The following is a 13,506-nucleotide window of genomic DNA, read 5'->3' on the forward strand; positions in this document are numbered from 1 at the left end:
CTTCTTCTTCTCCCTCGCGTGAGGCGGGAAGTAGTTCTCCAAGAAAGCCTTTCTGAAGGCTTCCCAAGGAATGGGCGAAATTCCCGAAAACAGCACACCTCGGGCCATGTCCCACCAACTGCGGGCATTCCCCTTCAGCCTGAAGGTCCCGAATAGCGTCTTCTTGTCATCGGGCACTGACAAGACCTCGAACACTCGTTCCACCTCCTTCACCCAGTTATCAGCCATGTTTGGGTCGGGCTTGCCGTCGAAGGTCGGGGGGTCAAGCTTCAGGAATTTCTCATACGTCACTGCGGTATGCGGGATCGGCTCAGGAATGGGCGCTGGTTCCCTTTGGGAACGAATCTGGTCTCGCATAACCGCTGCCAGGGAACTTAGGGAATCCATCACGAATCCCCGCTGATCTGACCTTTCGTCAGCAGACCCTTCGTTCGAGTTTCTTGCCATCCTTGGAGTAAACAAGGAAATACCAATAATTAGAAACCTCAGGAAGCTCGAGATAGGCCAAAACATATGTATCATTCATGTTTAACATGAGTAGTTTATGAAAATCCAGCAATGTTGGTACATAAGCAGAACGTGTCAAGCCACTTAGCTTAACAATGCAAAATATACCTACTAAGCAAGAGGAAAGGTATACTCACAGCGCGATGCGGATGCTCAATGGTCAAGAGTTTTTGCTTCCCTTAACTCTGATACCAAGTTGTAATGCCCCAAAATTTCTAACTTGCAAACCTTTCAGAAGAACAGACAAGAGACTAAAAAGAGATCTCTTTATTTCAGAGATCGTTTATGAAATCAGCGAAAGACTATTCTTTTATTAATTTCAGAGAGGCAAGCTGGCAACTTTGGGCGCGCTAGCTAAAAGGACCAAAACGCACAACCCATGCTACTTGTAAACACTTGGAAAAGCCATTTTCATTTAAGAAGTTCTCTAAATAGTACAAAATTCGGATATCCCAAGGAAAATCCGTTACAAAACACCCAAACATCAGAACGCGAGCTAAGAGCAGAAAGAAGAACGTCTTGAATCCATCTTGCCATCGCCTGTGGTGTACATAATCATCACATGTACCCATAGAATGGGTTAGTTTCGCGAAAAACTAGTAGGTGCACAAGAGAAACTGCAAGAAACTGAATTATGTACATTTAATTCAGCAGGCTACGCAATTTAAAGCGAATATGCAGTCAAACAAGTAAGCAATGCACGAGGTAAAATAGTGCAAGCGCGTAAGTAGTGCAAGCGAATCAGTAGTGCATGCGAATCAGTATTGCATGCGAATCAGTAGTGCAAGCGAGTCAGTATTGCAAGCGAGTCAGTAATGCAAGCGAATCAGTAGTGCATGCGAATCAGTAGTGCAAGCGAATCAGTAATGCATGCGAATCAGTAGTGCAAGCGAGTCTCACGACTACACGACCAGTGTGAACAGACCTTATGTTTCGATAATTACAAACCTGCGGGTACGCGCAGGCAAAACGTAGAACCAACTGAGACTAGTTCGGGCGTCTGTTATTCTATGTATTTTCAATAACCCGAATTGCTAGTTGAGTTCGCTCCAAAGGGACGGCTTTAGCCGAGAGAGAATTCCCCAAAAGTGGTTGTGCCACGGACGCATCCAACTTCTGCAGAAGTGTTGAGCTAACTAATGTAGCCCCTTTCCCCTAAATCCAAATGACTGGAGAGGCCGGATCGTTGCCCGTAGGGTGGTTGTTAACAACCTTTCCATTGGAGTTTGTATTGCTCTGTCCTCTCCCTTGACAGACACAAAGAAGCGAATAGGTACGTTAGGGGTTGCTTAACTAACGACCCATTCTATGTTGTGGTCTTTAAACCACTCGAGCATCTTGTCTGTGAAGGCGAATGTGAGGCCATTTATGTGATTACAGAATTGTGCGTTTAGCACTGTTCGAGGTCGCACGACCGTCTCATCCGATCATCGCAGTACTAGACGTGTCGTGCACGACTACAAGTACTCTAATATGAAGGAGGTATAGCTCCTCAAGGGAAGCCTCAACAGGAGTGTTTCACCAAGATATAAAGTTTATCAACTTTACTTTATCCTTTGAAACAGCAGTACCTTGTGCCAACATTATGCAAAAGCAAGAGCTTGGGCGCAGAGTGCGACGTAAGGTAAAGGCGGTAAGCAGAAGTGCAACGCTAAACCTCGACGCAATGCGTGACGGCAAGTAACCTGATAGAAGGTAAAGAGCAAGGATTTCGGAACCGCATCCTTGAGTGAAGTGCATACCCGTATAAATATATATATTTGTATATATATATATTCATTTAATGATTCCTTTTAGTTTAATTGAACTTAATTCAATTATCCAAGTCTTCCGTGTAATATTCCCCTACCTTAGAGAGTTACGAGCTCGCAGGCGTCTGCGGATGTACACGATTGACGGCTCGAGTCGCGGAGCGCGAGTGAGATCCGTCGTAGCTGCAATTATGCGATATTAACATGCAACCCAAACAAAAGCAAAAGCAAGGAGAAGACTTGACTTCTCCGATAGATAGGGCTGGGCCAAAAGACCCTTGCTGCTAAAGAACAAGTGCAGGGGCCATCGGCCCCCGCAGGTTATTTTTAAAGAGACAGGGGCCTTTGGCCCCTGTTGGAAATCTTAAAAGAAAAGAGAAAGAAAAGCAGGGGACCATCGGCCCCTGCTGGTAAAGTACAAAGGCAAGGGTCGATGGCCCCTGCTGGAAAAGTACAAAGGCAGGGGCCGATGGCCCCTGCTAAAAATGCACAAGGGCAGGGGCCGATGGCCCCTGCTGAAACAACAAAGGCAGGGGCCAATGGCCCCTGCTGGAAAAGCACAAAGGCAGGGGCCGATGGCCCCTGCTGAAAATGTACAAAGGCAGGGGCCGATGGCCCCAGCTGGAAAAGCACAAAGGCAGAGGCCGATGGCCCCTGCTGAAAATGCACAAAGGCAGGGGTCGATGGCCCCTGCTGAAACAACAAAAAGGGCAGGCAGGGGCCCCTAAACCCCCTGCCGAAACTCTCCTCACAGGCGGCAAGTGGGGTTAAAACCCCTGTCGCACGGCCCTTCCCCGTCGTAAACAACCGACGGGAAGGGCTTTGCCCCCTGTCGATGACAGGGAGAAGAGGAGAAACGAGGGAGGAGAGGCGGCGAAACGAAAGAGAAAAGGGAGAGCAAGGCGTACCTGGTGGTCGCCGGAGGGAACTCGCCGGCAGGAAGAGGGTTGATGATGTCGGTGGCGGCGGGCTGTCGAGAGCTGCCGGCGTCGGTGGATGAGCGAGAGAGAGAGAGAGAGAGTCGGAGACACCGAGGGAGACAAGAGGGTCGGTGAGGGAGAGAGTCGGGGACGAGAGGGTAAGAGAGAGAGAACAGAGAGCGAGAGGCGGTGAGGGGGGGTTTTGTAACCCTCCTCCCGCCTGCCTCGTTGTCTTTAAAAGACAGCGAGAGGCGGTGATCCGGGTCGGGTCCGGATCCGGCCCGAATCAAACAATTTTTTTTTGCTGTTACACAGGTGCCCAGTGAGGCGACTTGCTCATGAGAGGAGCTACGAGGGGACTACACAACTGCTTGACAGACTTCTATGGAGAGCAGGACTCTTTCTCTTTTTATTTCCTTTTATGCACTCTAATGTTCTTATTTAATTGCCCCATGACTATTATTTCTTAATTAATAAAGTTGATTCAGTTTGGGTTTGAATTGAAAGATGGGGTGTAAGATCCCTTGAGGTTGGTTGAGTTATTCAGTTGGGAATGGAACTGTAAAGGCCCCGAGTTTCTGGGAAGACTTTCGCAATTGATTTAAAAAAAAAAATCTGCACTTTTTCAGAGGTACGATTTGGGGTTGTTACAGCCAGGGTCGAGCTCGGCCTGACGGTCGAACCCACCCCCTCTGTCTTCCCCTTGCGCTGACAAGCAGGGATGGGCCCGGCCTGACAGTCGAGCCCACCCCTTTTGTCTTCCCCTTGCGTTGACAAACAGGGTTGCGCCCGACCTGACAGTCAAGCCCACCCCCTATTTCTCCCCCTTTCGCTGACAAGCAAGGCTAGGCCTAGCTTGATAGTCGAGCCCAGCCCCTCTGTCTCCCCATTTTGGTCAGATCGGCAGCCGGCGGGCAGGGGCAGTGCCCCTTCTGCATATCCCTTTTTCTTCGGCAGATTGGCTGGGGCGTGCCCCCTGCCCCTGTCTCTTTTGCAAACCGGATAGTGGGCAGGGGTTGCGCCTTTGCCCCTTCCCTCTCTATTGATCAACGGGCAGGGGTTGCGCCCCTGCCTCTTATGTTTCTCCCTTCGTATATCATACTAATTATTTTGGCTTTTCGCAGCTTGCGCAATGGAGCCTGCTCGCGCCCCGAAGACATACCCAGCGTCGCGACTCTTCAAGGTAAAGGAAAATTACGCAAAGGACATTGGACGAACTAAAATAAAGCAATTAAAAATTAAAATGAAAATGAAAAAGAAAGGACAATATATATATATATATATATATATATATGTATATATATATATGTATATATATATATGTATATATATATGTATATCTATATCTATATACGTACGCCTTTAAATCAAGGACGCGGTTTCGCGATCCTTGTCCTTTTTACTTTCATGTCTTTACTGCTTTCTGTTGCCGCTGCTCTAGATGTGCACAGGCTTTTACTTTCCTGTTTTTACTGCTTTATATTTTTATTGTTCCTGTCTTTACTTTGTCGTTGTACTTTATGTGTACAGGCTTTGACTTTCGCACTTTCCTTTTGTTCTTTAATGATTTCATGTCTTTTCTATTTATGTTGCCGCCACGCTAGAGTGGACAAGCTTGTATTTGCTTTTACTATCTCACACTTGCTTTGTCGTTGCGTATTATGTGCACAGGTTGTTGCTTTCACATTTCTGCTCTTGTTTTTTCTTTCCGCCGCACTTAGAGCGCAGACTTACATTTTTTGGTACTTGTTACTCCTTAAATGCAATTCTCGCAGGGCGCGCAAGAGCGCGTACCATTTTCGCACTTTTCAAAAAAGATGTGAATTTGCATACAAGCGCTACGGTCTCGAGAGGAGGTTTTCTTACACGGATTATGGCTTCTCGTGTACGCAGTCTTGCGAAGCAAAGCTAGAGATGTTGTGGGTTGCAAATGGGCAACTAGCTTCTCCCCAAGTTGGTACGCTTGGGAGAAGCATTTCAGATTCTTGGAGATTCTAAATCATACAAGTTGTTTCATGTTTCGCAAGACTAAGCATGTTAAATTTTGAAGTTCTTACGGCATGTACTTGTGAAACTTTGTGTTGTGCTATCCTTTGAGAAACCCATGCCCCTATTATCGTAGTCGTACCTTTAGACAGGTACGGTATGTTTGTACTACGATGTGTAGGATGAGAGGTGAAGGCCAACTTCGAAACGTGCGATGAGCACCTTGATTAAAATCATATAAAATGACAGACAAGATGCTCGAGTGGGTCTGAAAGACCAGAGCATATAGGATGGGGCGTCAGTTAAGTAACCCGTGACATGCCCATTCGCCTGTTGTTTCCATCAAAGGAGAAGATGGATTGGTACAAAAACTCTGATGGACAGGTTGTTAACAACCACCCCTCAGGAAAATACATCGGTGTCCCCAGTCATCGGAGTTAGGGGACGAGACTATTAGAAACTATCCTAGGTAACCCATAGACTTCTGCAGAAGTATGATGCATTCGAGGCCACAAATGCTTTTGGAGAATCCTCTCTTGGTCAATAATTGTCCCCTTAGGAGTAGACTCAGCTAGTTGTCTGGGGTATCATAAAATACATAGCATAATAAACCCCTAGTTCAATCTCGGTTATTTATACGTTTCACGTCTGTGCGTACCCACAGGCCAGCTAATATCGAAACAAAGATTATCCTGTTCACAATACTTGCTTGAATGTGTATTTTTGAGATTGGTGAAGTGCTTATTGTGTATGCTTATATCCTATGTTAGATAATTGTTTTAGTGAACTGTTCTCCGCTTGTGGAATCAATTATGCATGCCAGAAATAGATTATTGCTTGTGTAGTTAATTGCTCAAGCTAGTGTAGCTTAATTATTGATTTAAACTGTTTATCTTGCTCACATAATATGTCTTGCTTTAGTTTTGGTTTCATATTATCTTACTTACGTACCAAACAGTTTTTCGTGAAATTGACCCATTTTATGGATGCAGGTGACGAATAGGTTTACCAGACAGCTGATGGCATGATGCGAGATGGCTCGAGATCTCACTCCTTTGCTCGCTACCTGTTTTAGTTTTGAGTTTTGTATAAGGAGAAACCCTAAATTTTGTATAATTTAAAGTTTAGCATTAATGTATATTGGGTTCACTGATTGTCTTACTAAAATGTTTTTGATAGTAATAATTTCAATGAAGGATTTTTACGCTAACGTGCCTAAAGTTGTCAACTTGTTTTGTTTAAAAAAAATCAATTTCATTGATAAAAACTCTAAAAAATAAAAGGTTTTCTAAGTATTTTCAAAAGTTACAAGTTTGAAATTTTGGGACGTTCGAGGAACAACACTACGATCATGCTGATGTTGGTGACAGTGACAATGTGAGGTCCAGCAATACGACTGATTCAGATTCAAGGAATGCTCATACCCCCTTGCAGATGCCTTGTCCCCATGCCACTTTCTTTTAGTGATTAATCTAATCTAATTAATTAGTTTTCTAGCAAGCCATGAACTAAGGGGATGTAAGGCACCAGTTTTGTGGGTGATTCCCCAAATGAGATTATCTGGTGAGCTTAATATAAAAGCTTCAAAGCTATGTTACATGGACACTTGACCTAAGCTAAAGTGTTGGTGTCGGACACTTTCCGACACGGCACCGATACGCCATTTTTAAAATTAGAAGTGTTCAAAATTTGGACTTGTGTGTCAGGTGTCCAACACCTTAAATTATATTTGGACATGACGTGTCCAAGGAGTACTCGTACGGGTGTCCAGTTACTTGCATAAAGGACAGGGGTGTCCAGCTTTATGGACACTTGTTAAACAAAGAAGTGCCGACTATTCTAGGGTGTGGAAGATACTTACCTGGGAAGTATCCATCACGCATTGACACTCCCATTAGTCTCGATGATTTGTTTTTTACTTTTTGTACTTGCAATCTTGCATGTTCATAAAACTGTAAATTATAAAGGATCAAATTACAAATGAGAAAGAAATGTGCATTTTATATTTTAAGGTTTTGTTTGGATAATTCTTCAAATCTCTCTCTCTCTCTCTCTCTCTCTCTCTCTCTCTCTCTCTCTCTCTCTCTCTCTCTCTCTCTCTCTCTCTCTCTCATATATATATATATATAGAGAGAGAGAGAGAGAGGATTATGCTGCCCACTTTTTCGTTAAGTCACCATTAGGACCCTTCAAAAATGGTAGTTTTAGGTATTTTATGCTAGATCTACACCATTGAATGTGTTTATCAATGCTTATTTATCAAGAAACAAGCTTTTTTTAATTGATTTGATGTAAAAATGAGAATATTTTATCATCAAATTTTAGTGCAATATCAACCATTGATTTTCTTACTTCTTTAAAATGCACATCTGAGCATAAAGATGTTTGATCAAAAACATGTTTTTTATTGATAAACACATCGAACGGTTCAGATCTAGTATGAAACACCAAGAAATTATGATTTCTAGAGGGTCCTAAGTCCTAACAGTGACCTACCGAAAAAGGTGGAAGCACAATTCCCATTCTCATATATATATATATATATATATATATATATATATATATATATATATATATATATATATATATATATATATATATATATATATATATATTGCCGTGTCGAAGTATCTAGTTTTTTAAGACCCGCCATGTCTGACACAGACAAGCGTGTCAGTGTCCAAGTAACATATAGCTTCAAAGATGACTTAAGTATAAAGTACTCACTACTAAAATGAGATGATCAGGTGGCTTAAGAGATAAATGGCATGCAGGTCCATTTTAAAGTGCTATTACATCTGAACAAGCCTAAGTAATTCAAAAAATAAGCCTTATCTTTCATAAGGCCCAATAAAACCAAATCAATGATTTCCAAACGTTCAAAATGATTAAATTTCCAAGTATTTCTTAAATACAATCCTAAAGCTACAAGGGCTATGCAAGGCAGCAATCTGCATATTAAATACTACAAGATGTGCGAGTGATAAGGTAAAAGCATATACCTCATCAAACTTCAGAAAGTTCTGTGTATCAAGTTCTCCGTTGACTTCAGGCTTAAAGGCTGCTTCCATTTCATACAATTTGTCCCACTCAATCCCTCTAAACCATGAATGAGCCTGTACCAAAATAAAATGGATTTGAAGGTTTGGCTGTAGCATTGGGATCCAGAGTTGATCCTAGGAATACCTTTATCTGATCTGCACCTCCAGAACCTAGTCTATTCTCAACATCACAAAGTAACCTGCATATTAGGTCCTTGGCCTCTATTGACAATCGTGCTTCTTCCGGAAATTTCAGGTAATGTCTCCAGTGCACAATCTGGAAATATCCACAGAAAGAGCAGAAGCATTAATTGTTATTCCAAATATAAACTGCATTTTGTAATTTTCTTCCTAGATTTCACAAAATAACTAGCACTAACTTGTGGGTATGATTAGGTTGTGTTGGGTTCAAAAAGCAGTTCAAATCCCTAACTATTAAAATAAATGAAAATACTAATCGTTCATGCAAGTACTTTTGTTTCATGCATTTTAAAGATAGTTCCAACAGAAAATTTACAATACTAAAATTGATTTGGCATACATGGAAATCAATTGTACGTGTAATCACAAACTAAATATTTTTAAAAGATAATAATTGTTAAATGATATTTACTGCCTGAAATAATGCATATCAAATTCGAATTGCATTCCATTTGCCTTGTACTCTTGGAAGCATTGACTTCCTGTATGACCTAAGCCAGCTTAGAAGTAGAGATCACCATAACTAAGTATTCAAGTGAAAGCAAAGGGCCAGAAAATGAAGAAGGTTAGCCATAAATATTCAATGAAAATGAACTAAATTGTTGTTACTCTGGTGTTGCACAAGAGTAACAATGAAACAGGCAAGTATTGGAGCTGCAAGAAACTGGAAAGAACACTTTTTTCTACCAAATGTTCAAGGAATCACATTTAATTGAGAAGTGAGACCTTAGTTGTCAAAGGCGGTACCCAGGCGGTGAGCCCTAAAAAGGCTAGTCGAGGACTAAGCTGGACAAGGCAGACCAGGCAGTACCACAATTAAAAAAAAAATAAAAATATACAAAATATGTAAACAAATTGCTAAAATGAATAACAAACATGTATACAACATAAAATTAATCAACAATAAGTAGTAGACAAAACACATGTCATCGAACACTGTAAAGCAATTATAGTAAATAACCTGATCAAAAAAATTAAGAATAAATGAACAATTGAATAAACAAACCATACAACTAACAATGTAAATAAATAATATACAAAAAATAAAACCATGTATACAAAAAAATTAACAATAGACATAAAATAAGCAATAGACAAATAAGAAGAAGAAATGAACAATTGAATAAATAAACCATGCAACTGACAATGTAAATAAAAGGCAACTAAAACAGATAATAAATGAGACAAACAGAAATATAAAGCAGAACAATACACACAAAAAATATAGATATACATAATTACATATAGCCATATATAATATATGACTATAATGTGTTAATATATATAATTATTATATTTACACACAGAAAACAGATATATATGTGCATCAGCATCTGTGTGTGTATATGCATGTGTGAGAAAAGATACAGAGAAAAGATAAAAATACATGATATATATATATATATGTGTGTGTGTGTGTGTGTGTGTGTGTGTGTGTGTGTGTGTGTGTGAAGTATGAAATGTGAAAAAGATAAGAAAACAGATTATATGAATTACACACACACACGGATATATATATATATATATATATATATATATATATATATCATAGTCACAAATATCGGTATAGGCTATATCTTGGCAAGGTATAATATCAGGATATTATAGGTTTTCCAATAAATCTTGAAAAAACCTTGGGAAAATCTTAGGATTAAAAACATAAAATGAAAAAAATTGAAAAATTAGGAAAAAATAAGAAAAAAATAGATGTAAAGCAAAGGAGCCACCGACAACCCCCGTCCCATCCACTTTCTTTCATTTTTTTCTTCCTTCCCTTCCTCTTTCTTTCCCTCCTTCCTTCCTTTTTTCTTTTCTTCCTTCCATTCTCTTCCTTCCTTCCTTCTTTCTTCCCTTGTTGCACGGCAGCCAACGACAGCCCCCCTTTCCATCCCTCTTTCTTTCCTTTCCTTCTGTCCTTCTTTCTTTTCTTCCTTCCCTTCTTCTCTTCCTTCTTTCTTCCCCTGTCGCAGGGCAGCCACCGAGTCCTCTTTCTTGCTTTCCTTCCTTCATTTTCTTCCTTCCCTTCCTTCTTTTTTACCTTCCCTTCCTCTTTCTTTCTTTTCTTACTTCTTTTCTTCCTCCCCTTCCTCTTTCTTTCCTTCCTTCCTTCCCTCCCTTCCTCTTTCTTTGTTTCCTTCCATCCTTCTCTTCCTCTTTCTATTCTTTCTTTCCCTATTGCTGCAGTTCCGCTGCTGTCGAGATTATCGAGGGGCAAGGCCGACCCCGTTACATTACTTTTGTTTTGACTTAAAAGGTAACCCTAAACCAAAAAGTAAAAAATTTTATACCAAAACTAACCTGTTAAAAAATGACATATGGATCCCTTTTTTTTCAAAAAACCCTAAATACCCCTACACTAATAGTTTTAAAAAAGTAACCGCAGCTGGGTTGTGATAGCAGTAATATGCGATATATATAAATTGCGGATATTTTACCTTTAATATCGCGCTATTTTCAAAATATCGGTGATATATATACATATATCTATATATATATATATATATGTGTGTCAGAAACAATCAACCAGAAATATAACTCAGAAATATATGAATTACACACGCACACACATATATATATTAAAATGAAATACACAAACACAGAATATATATAATATACATATTATAGTAACTGAAACACATGATAACTGAAACACATAAACTGTAGGAAAAAAGGAAAAAGGAACGAAAAAAAGGAAAACTAGGAAGAAAAAGGGGGGGGGGGGGGGGGGGGGGGGGGGGGGAGAGAAGAAGAAAACCGAGAGAGGGATACCTCTTCCTCTTCCTCTTCCTCTTCCTCTTCCTCTTCCTCTTCCTCCTCCATCTTCTTCTTCTTCTTCCTCTCGTTGCAACGAACCGAGAAAGAGAGAGAGTAAAAAGGGGAAGGGTGTAGCCCTTCCCCTTTTACACTTGCTCCTTGGCACAGTTTACCAAGTTTGGACAAGTCCAAACCTGGTTAACGAATTTTAAAAAAACAAAAAGAAGGACAACTGTCCCCATGCCTAGTCAGAGACAGCCTTGGAAATGCCTAGGCGGTAAAAAAGGGCCCCACCACCCAAACCCAAAAGCCCAGGTGGTGGGGCTGCGCCTAGGTCACCTAGGCGCCGCCTTTGACAACTAAGAGTGAAACCAAATTAGCATTGACCAGTACGTCCTGCTCCTGCCACAATCCCCAACCCAAATGAATTTGTTCCAACTGGAAAGGAAAGGTTCCACCTTAAAGGATCTTCATTTTCATTGTTGAAGGATTCTTATATTGAAAATGCTAACTTGAATTTCAACTTTTCTTCCATCAGTTTGGAAATTATGCAACAGGCAAATATTTAATGAAATGGTTCTGTTTTCATCCTCTTACTCAACAAAAAACGTTAATCTATGCCAGTTTTGTGAACTTGGAAGATCATGAAGTCTATTTGTGTGCCAGGCTAATAATTTCTTTTCTTTTTTATTTAATTCACTTGAGCATGAGCAGCACTTTGTCCATTTCTTTCTTACAGACTCTGTTTTAAGTAATTAGGATTTATTTAATAGGAACAGATATCCTTCATTAAGTAGTCTGATGTACTTAGAGTGTAGAAGAATTTGAGGTGTGTTTTGAGAATAGTTCTGAAGGTATTGGTGGAAATGGTTCAGAAGCAAATCAAGAAAAATAATTTAAAGGGATTAGGATTTCTCTTCTTGTTTGGGAGCACTGAACAATTCCTAGAAATCAGGTCAGTAATCATCTGGATTCTGTGTCATTTGGGAGACTATCAAGAGGAATGAGGAATGCATGCAAAAAACTACAATTTTCTCAAATTAACTGGTGAGGGGTTTACAAGAGAATCGGAATCTTAAAAGTAATTGTCAGTTATCTCATCTATGAAGGAATCCAAGAGACAAGGGAAATCAATGTAACTGGTGGTGGATTCCAGTCCTATTTTTCTGATTGTTCCTATTCCTTTGTGCCAAACAACCTAGAAATGACTGATTGTCAAAAACTATTGACTCAACGAGATCCACCGCTATCTGCTTTTCAAACAGGACCTAAAATATACTGAATACAGACCTAATGCTTTTCAAAAAGCAAATGCAGTTCTTGACAAGTCCATTCACAACTAAGATTTTGGAATGTATTTATCAAATGTTGGATTACATCAAATCACCTGCTCAGGTATTCCAGAAAAAGGGTGTGTATAAAGTTATAAACACCATCTGCAGAAGAATGTTGAGTCTGCCAGATCATGATGTGTGACGGTAGTAGTTGACAAAGGCATTGCATTGATGCATTTGATAGTTCCACTCATATTTTCAATTGATTAGCTTAAGAAACCTTGTTAAATTTCCTGAAAAAGAAACCTTGTTAAATTTCCTGAAAAAGAAACCATGTTAAATGGACTCTATCATCAGCTTCTATGTAAAAAGTTTAATGTTCCATGAAGAGATCCTCTAGGACTATCTGTATTTATACCCAAAAAGAAGGAACCTTCACTTAAAAAGCAGGTTATGTATGATTAACCAATCACATTGATGATCAAATAGGAAAATGTTCCTTGCATGTGGGTATTTTCATCCATCTCTGATTTTCTCTTCCTCTCTTCTATAATTCTTTCTTTGACGCATATAAGCTCATGAAATTTCATAATTTCTTATTTCAAAAACCTTACAGTCCAATAACAACAAATGAACCCTAGAAATAAGAGAACAGAAAAGATATCACACGCTGGAGAAGATAAACCCACCAAATCTCTCTTAGGTGGGGGTGGCTCATGTATATCACAATTTGTAGATAAACCCAATCAGTGTTAGTAAAAAGTACACAATAGTCGAACTAGTGTTACATTTATGTCACCTATAGATGCCAAAAAGCTTCCCTCGAAGTTTATTGAGTAGAACATACTTTACAATGTTAACAACTTTAGGATCAGAATAACTTTGAATTGAAGAAATAAAACCATTGAATAACAAGTAGACATATCGATGCATATTGTGCCTGACAGGAGAAATAAATTTCACATATGAACAAATAAAAGGCTGGTGAACCTCTTGTTAATTTCAAGATCATTTAACAAGAATCTCAATTCTCAATTCACACTTTTATTTTTTATAGAAAATTCTTACGTGA

The 13,506-nt window shown here is 39.9% G+C and overlaps 1 protein-coding gene across 5 annotated transcripts in view; it reads right to left on the reverse strand.

Moving 5' to 3' along the window:
* LOC149828603 (uncharacterized) overlaps positions 1-13,506 on the reverse strand; it is a 207,472-nt gene that overhangs the window by 115,058 nt on the left and 78,908 nt on the right. For all 5 annotated transcript variants that reach the window (XM_090017653.1, XM_090017651.1, XM_090017652.1 and 2 more), the window contains exons 8-9: positions 8,351-8,482; positions 8,167-8,280 (exon numbers count right to left, since the gene is read on the reverse strand). In XM_090017653.1, coding sequence (XP_089873779.1) covers positions 8,167-8,280; positions 8,351-8,482 — 246 coding nt within the window. The remainder of the gene's footprint in view (positions 1-8,166; positions 8,281-8,350; positions 8,483-13,506) is intronic.

This window comes from Nuphar pumila, chromosome 9 (genome assembly GCF_984573655.1).
Source record: "Nuphar pumila chromosome 9, dmNupPumi1.hap1.1, whole genome shotgun sequence".
NCBI classification, from domain to species: Eukaryota; Viridiplantae; Streptophyta; class Magnoliopsida; order Nymphaeales; family Nymphaeaceae; genus Nuphar; species Nuphar pumila.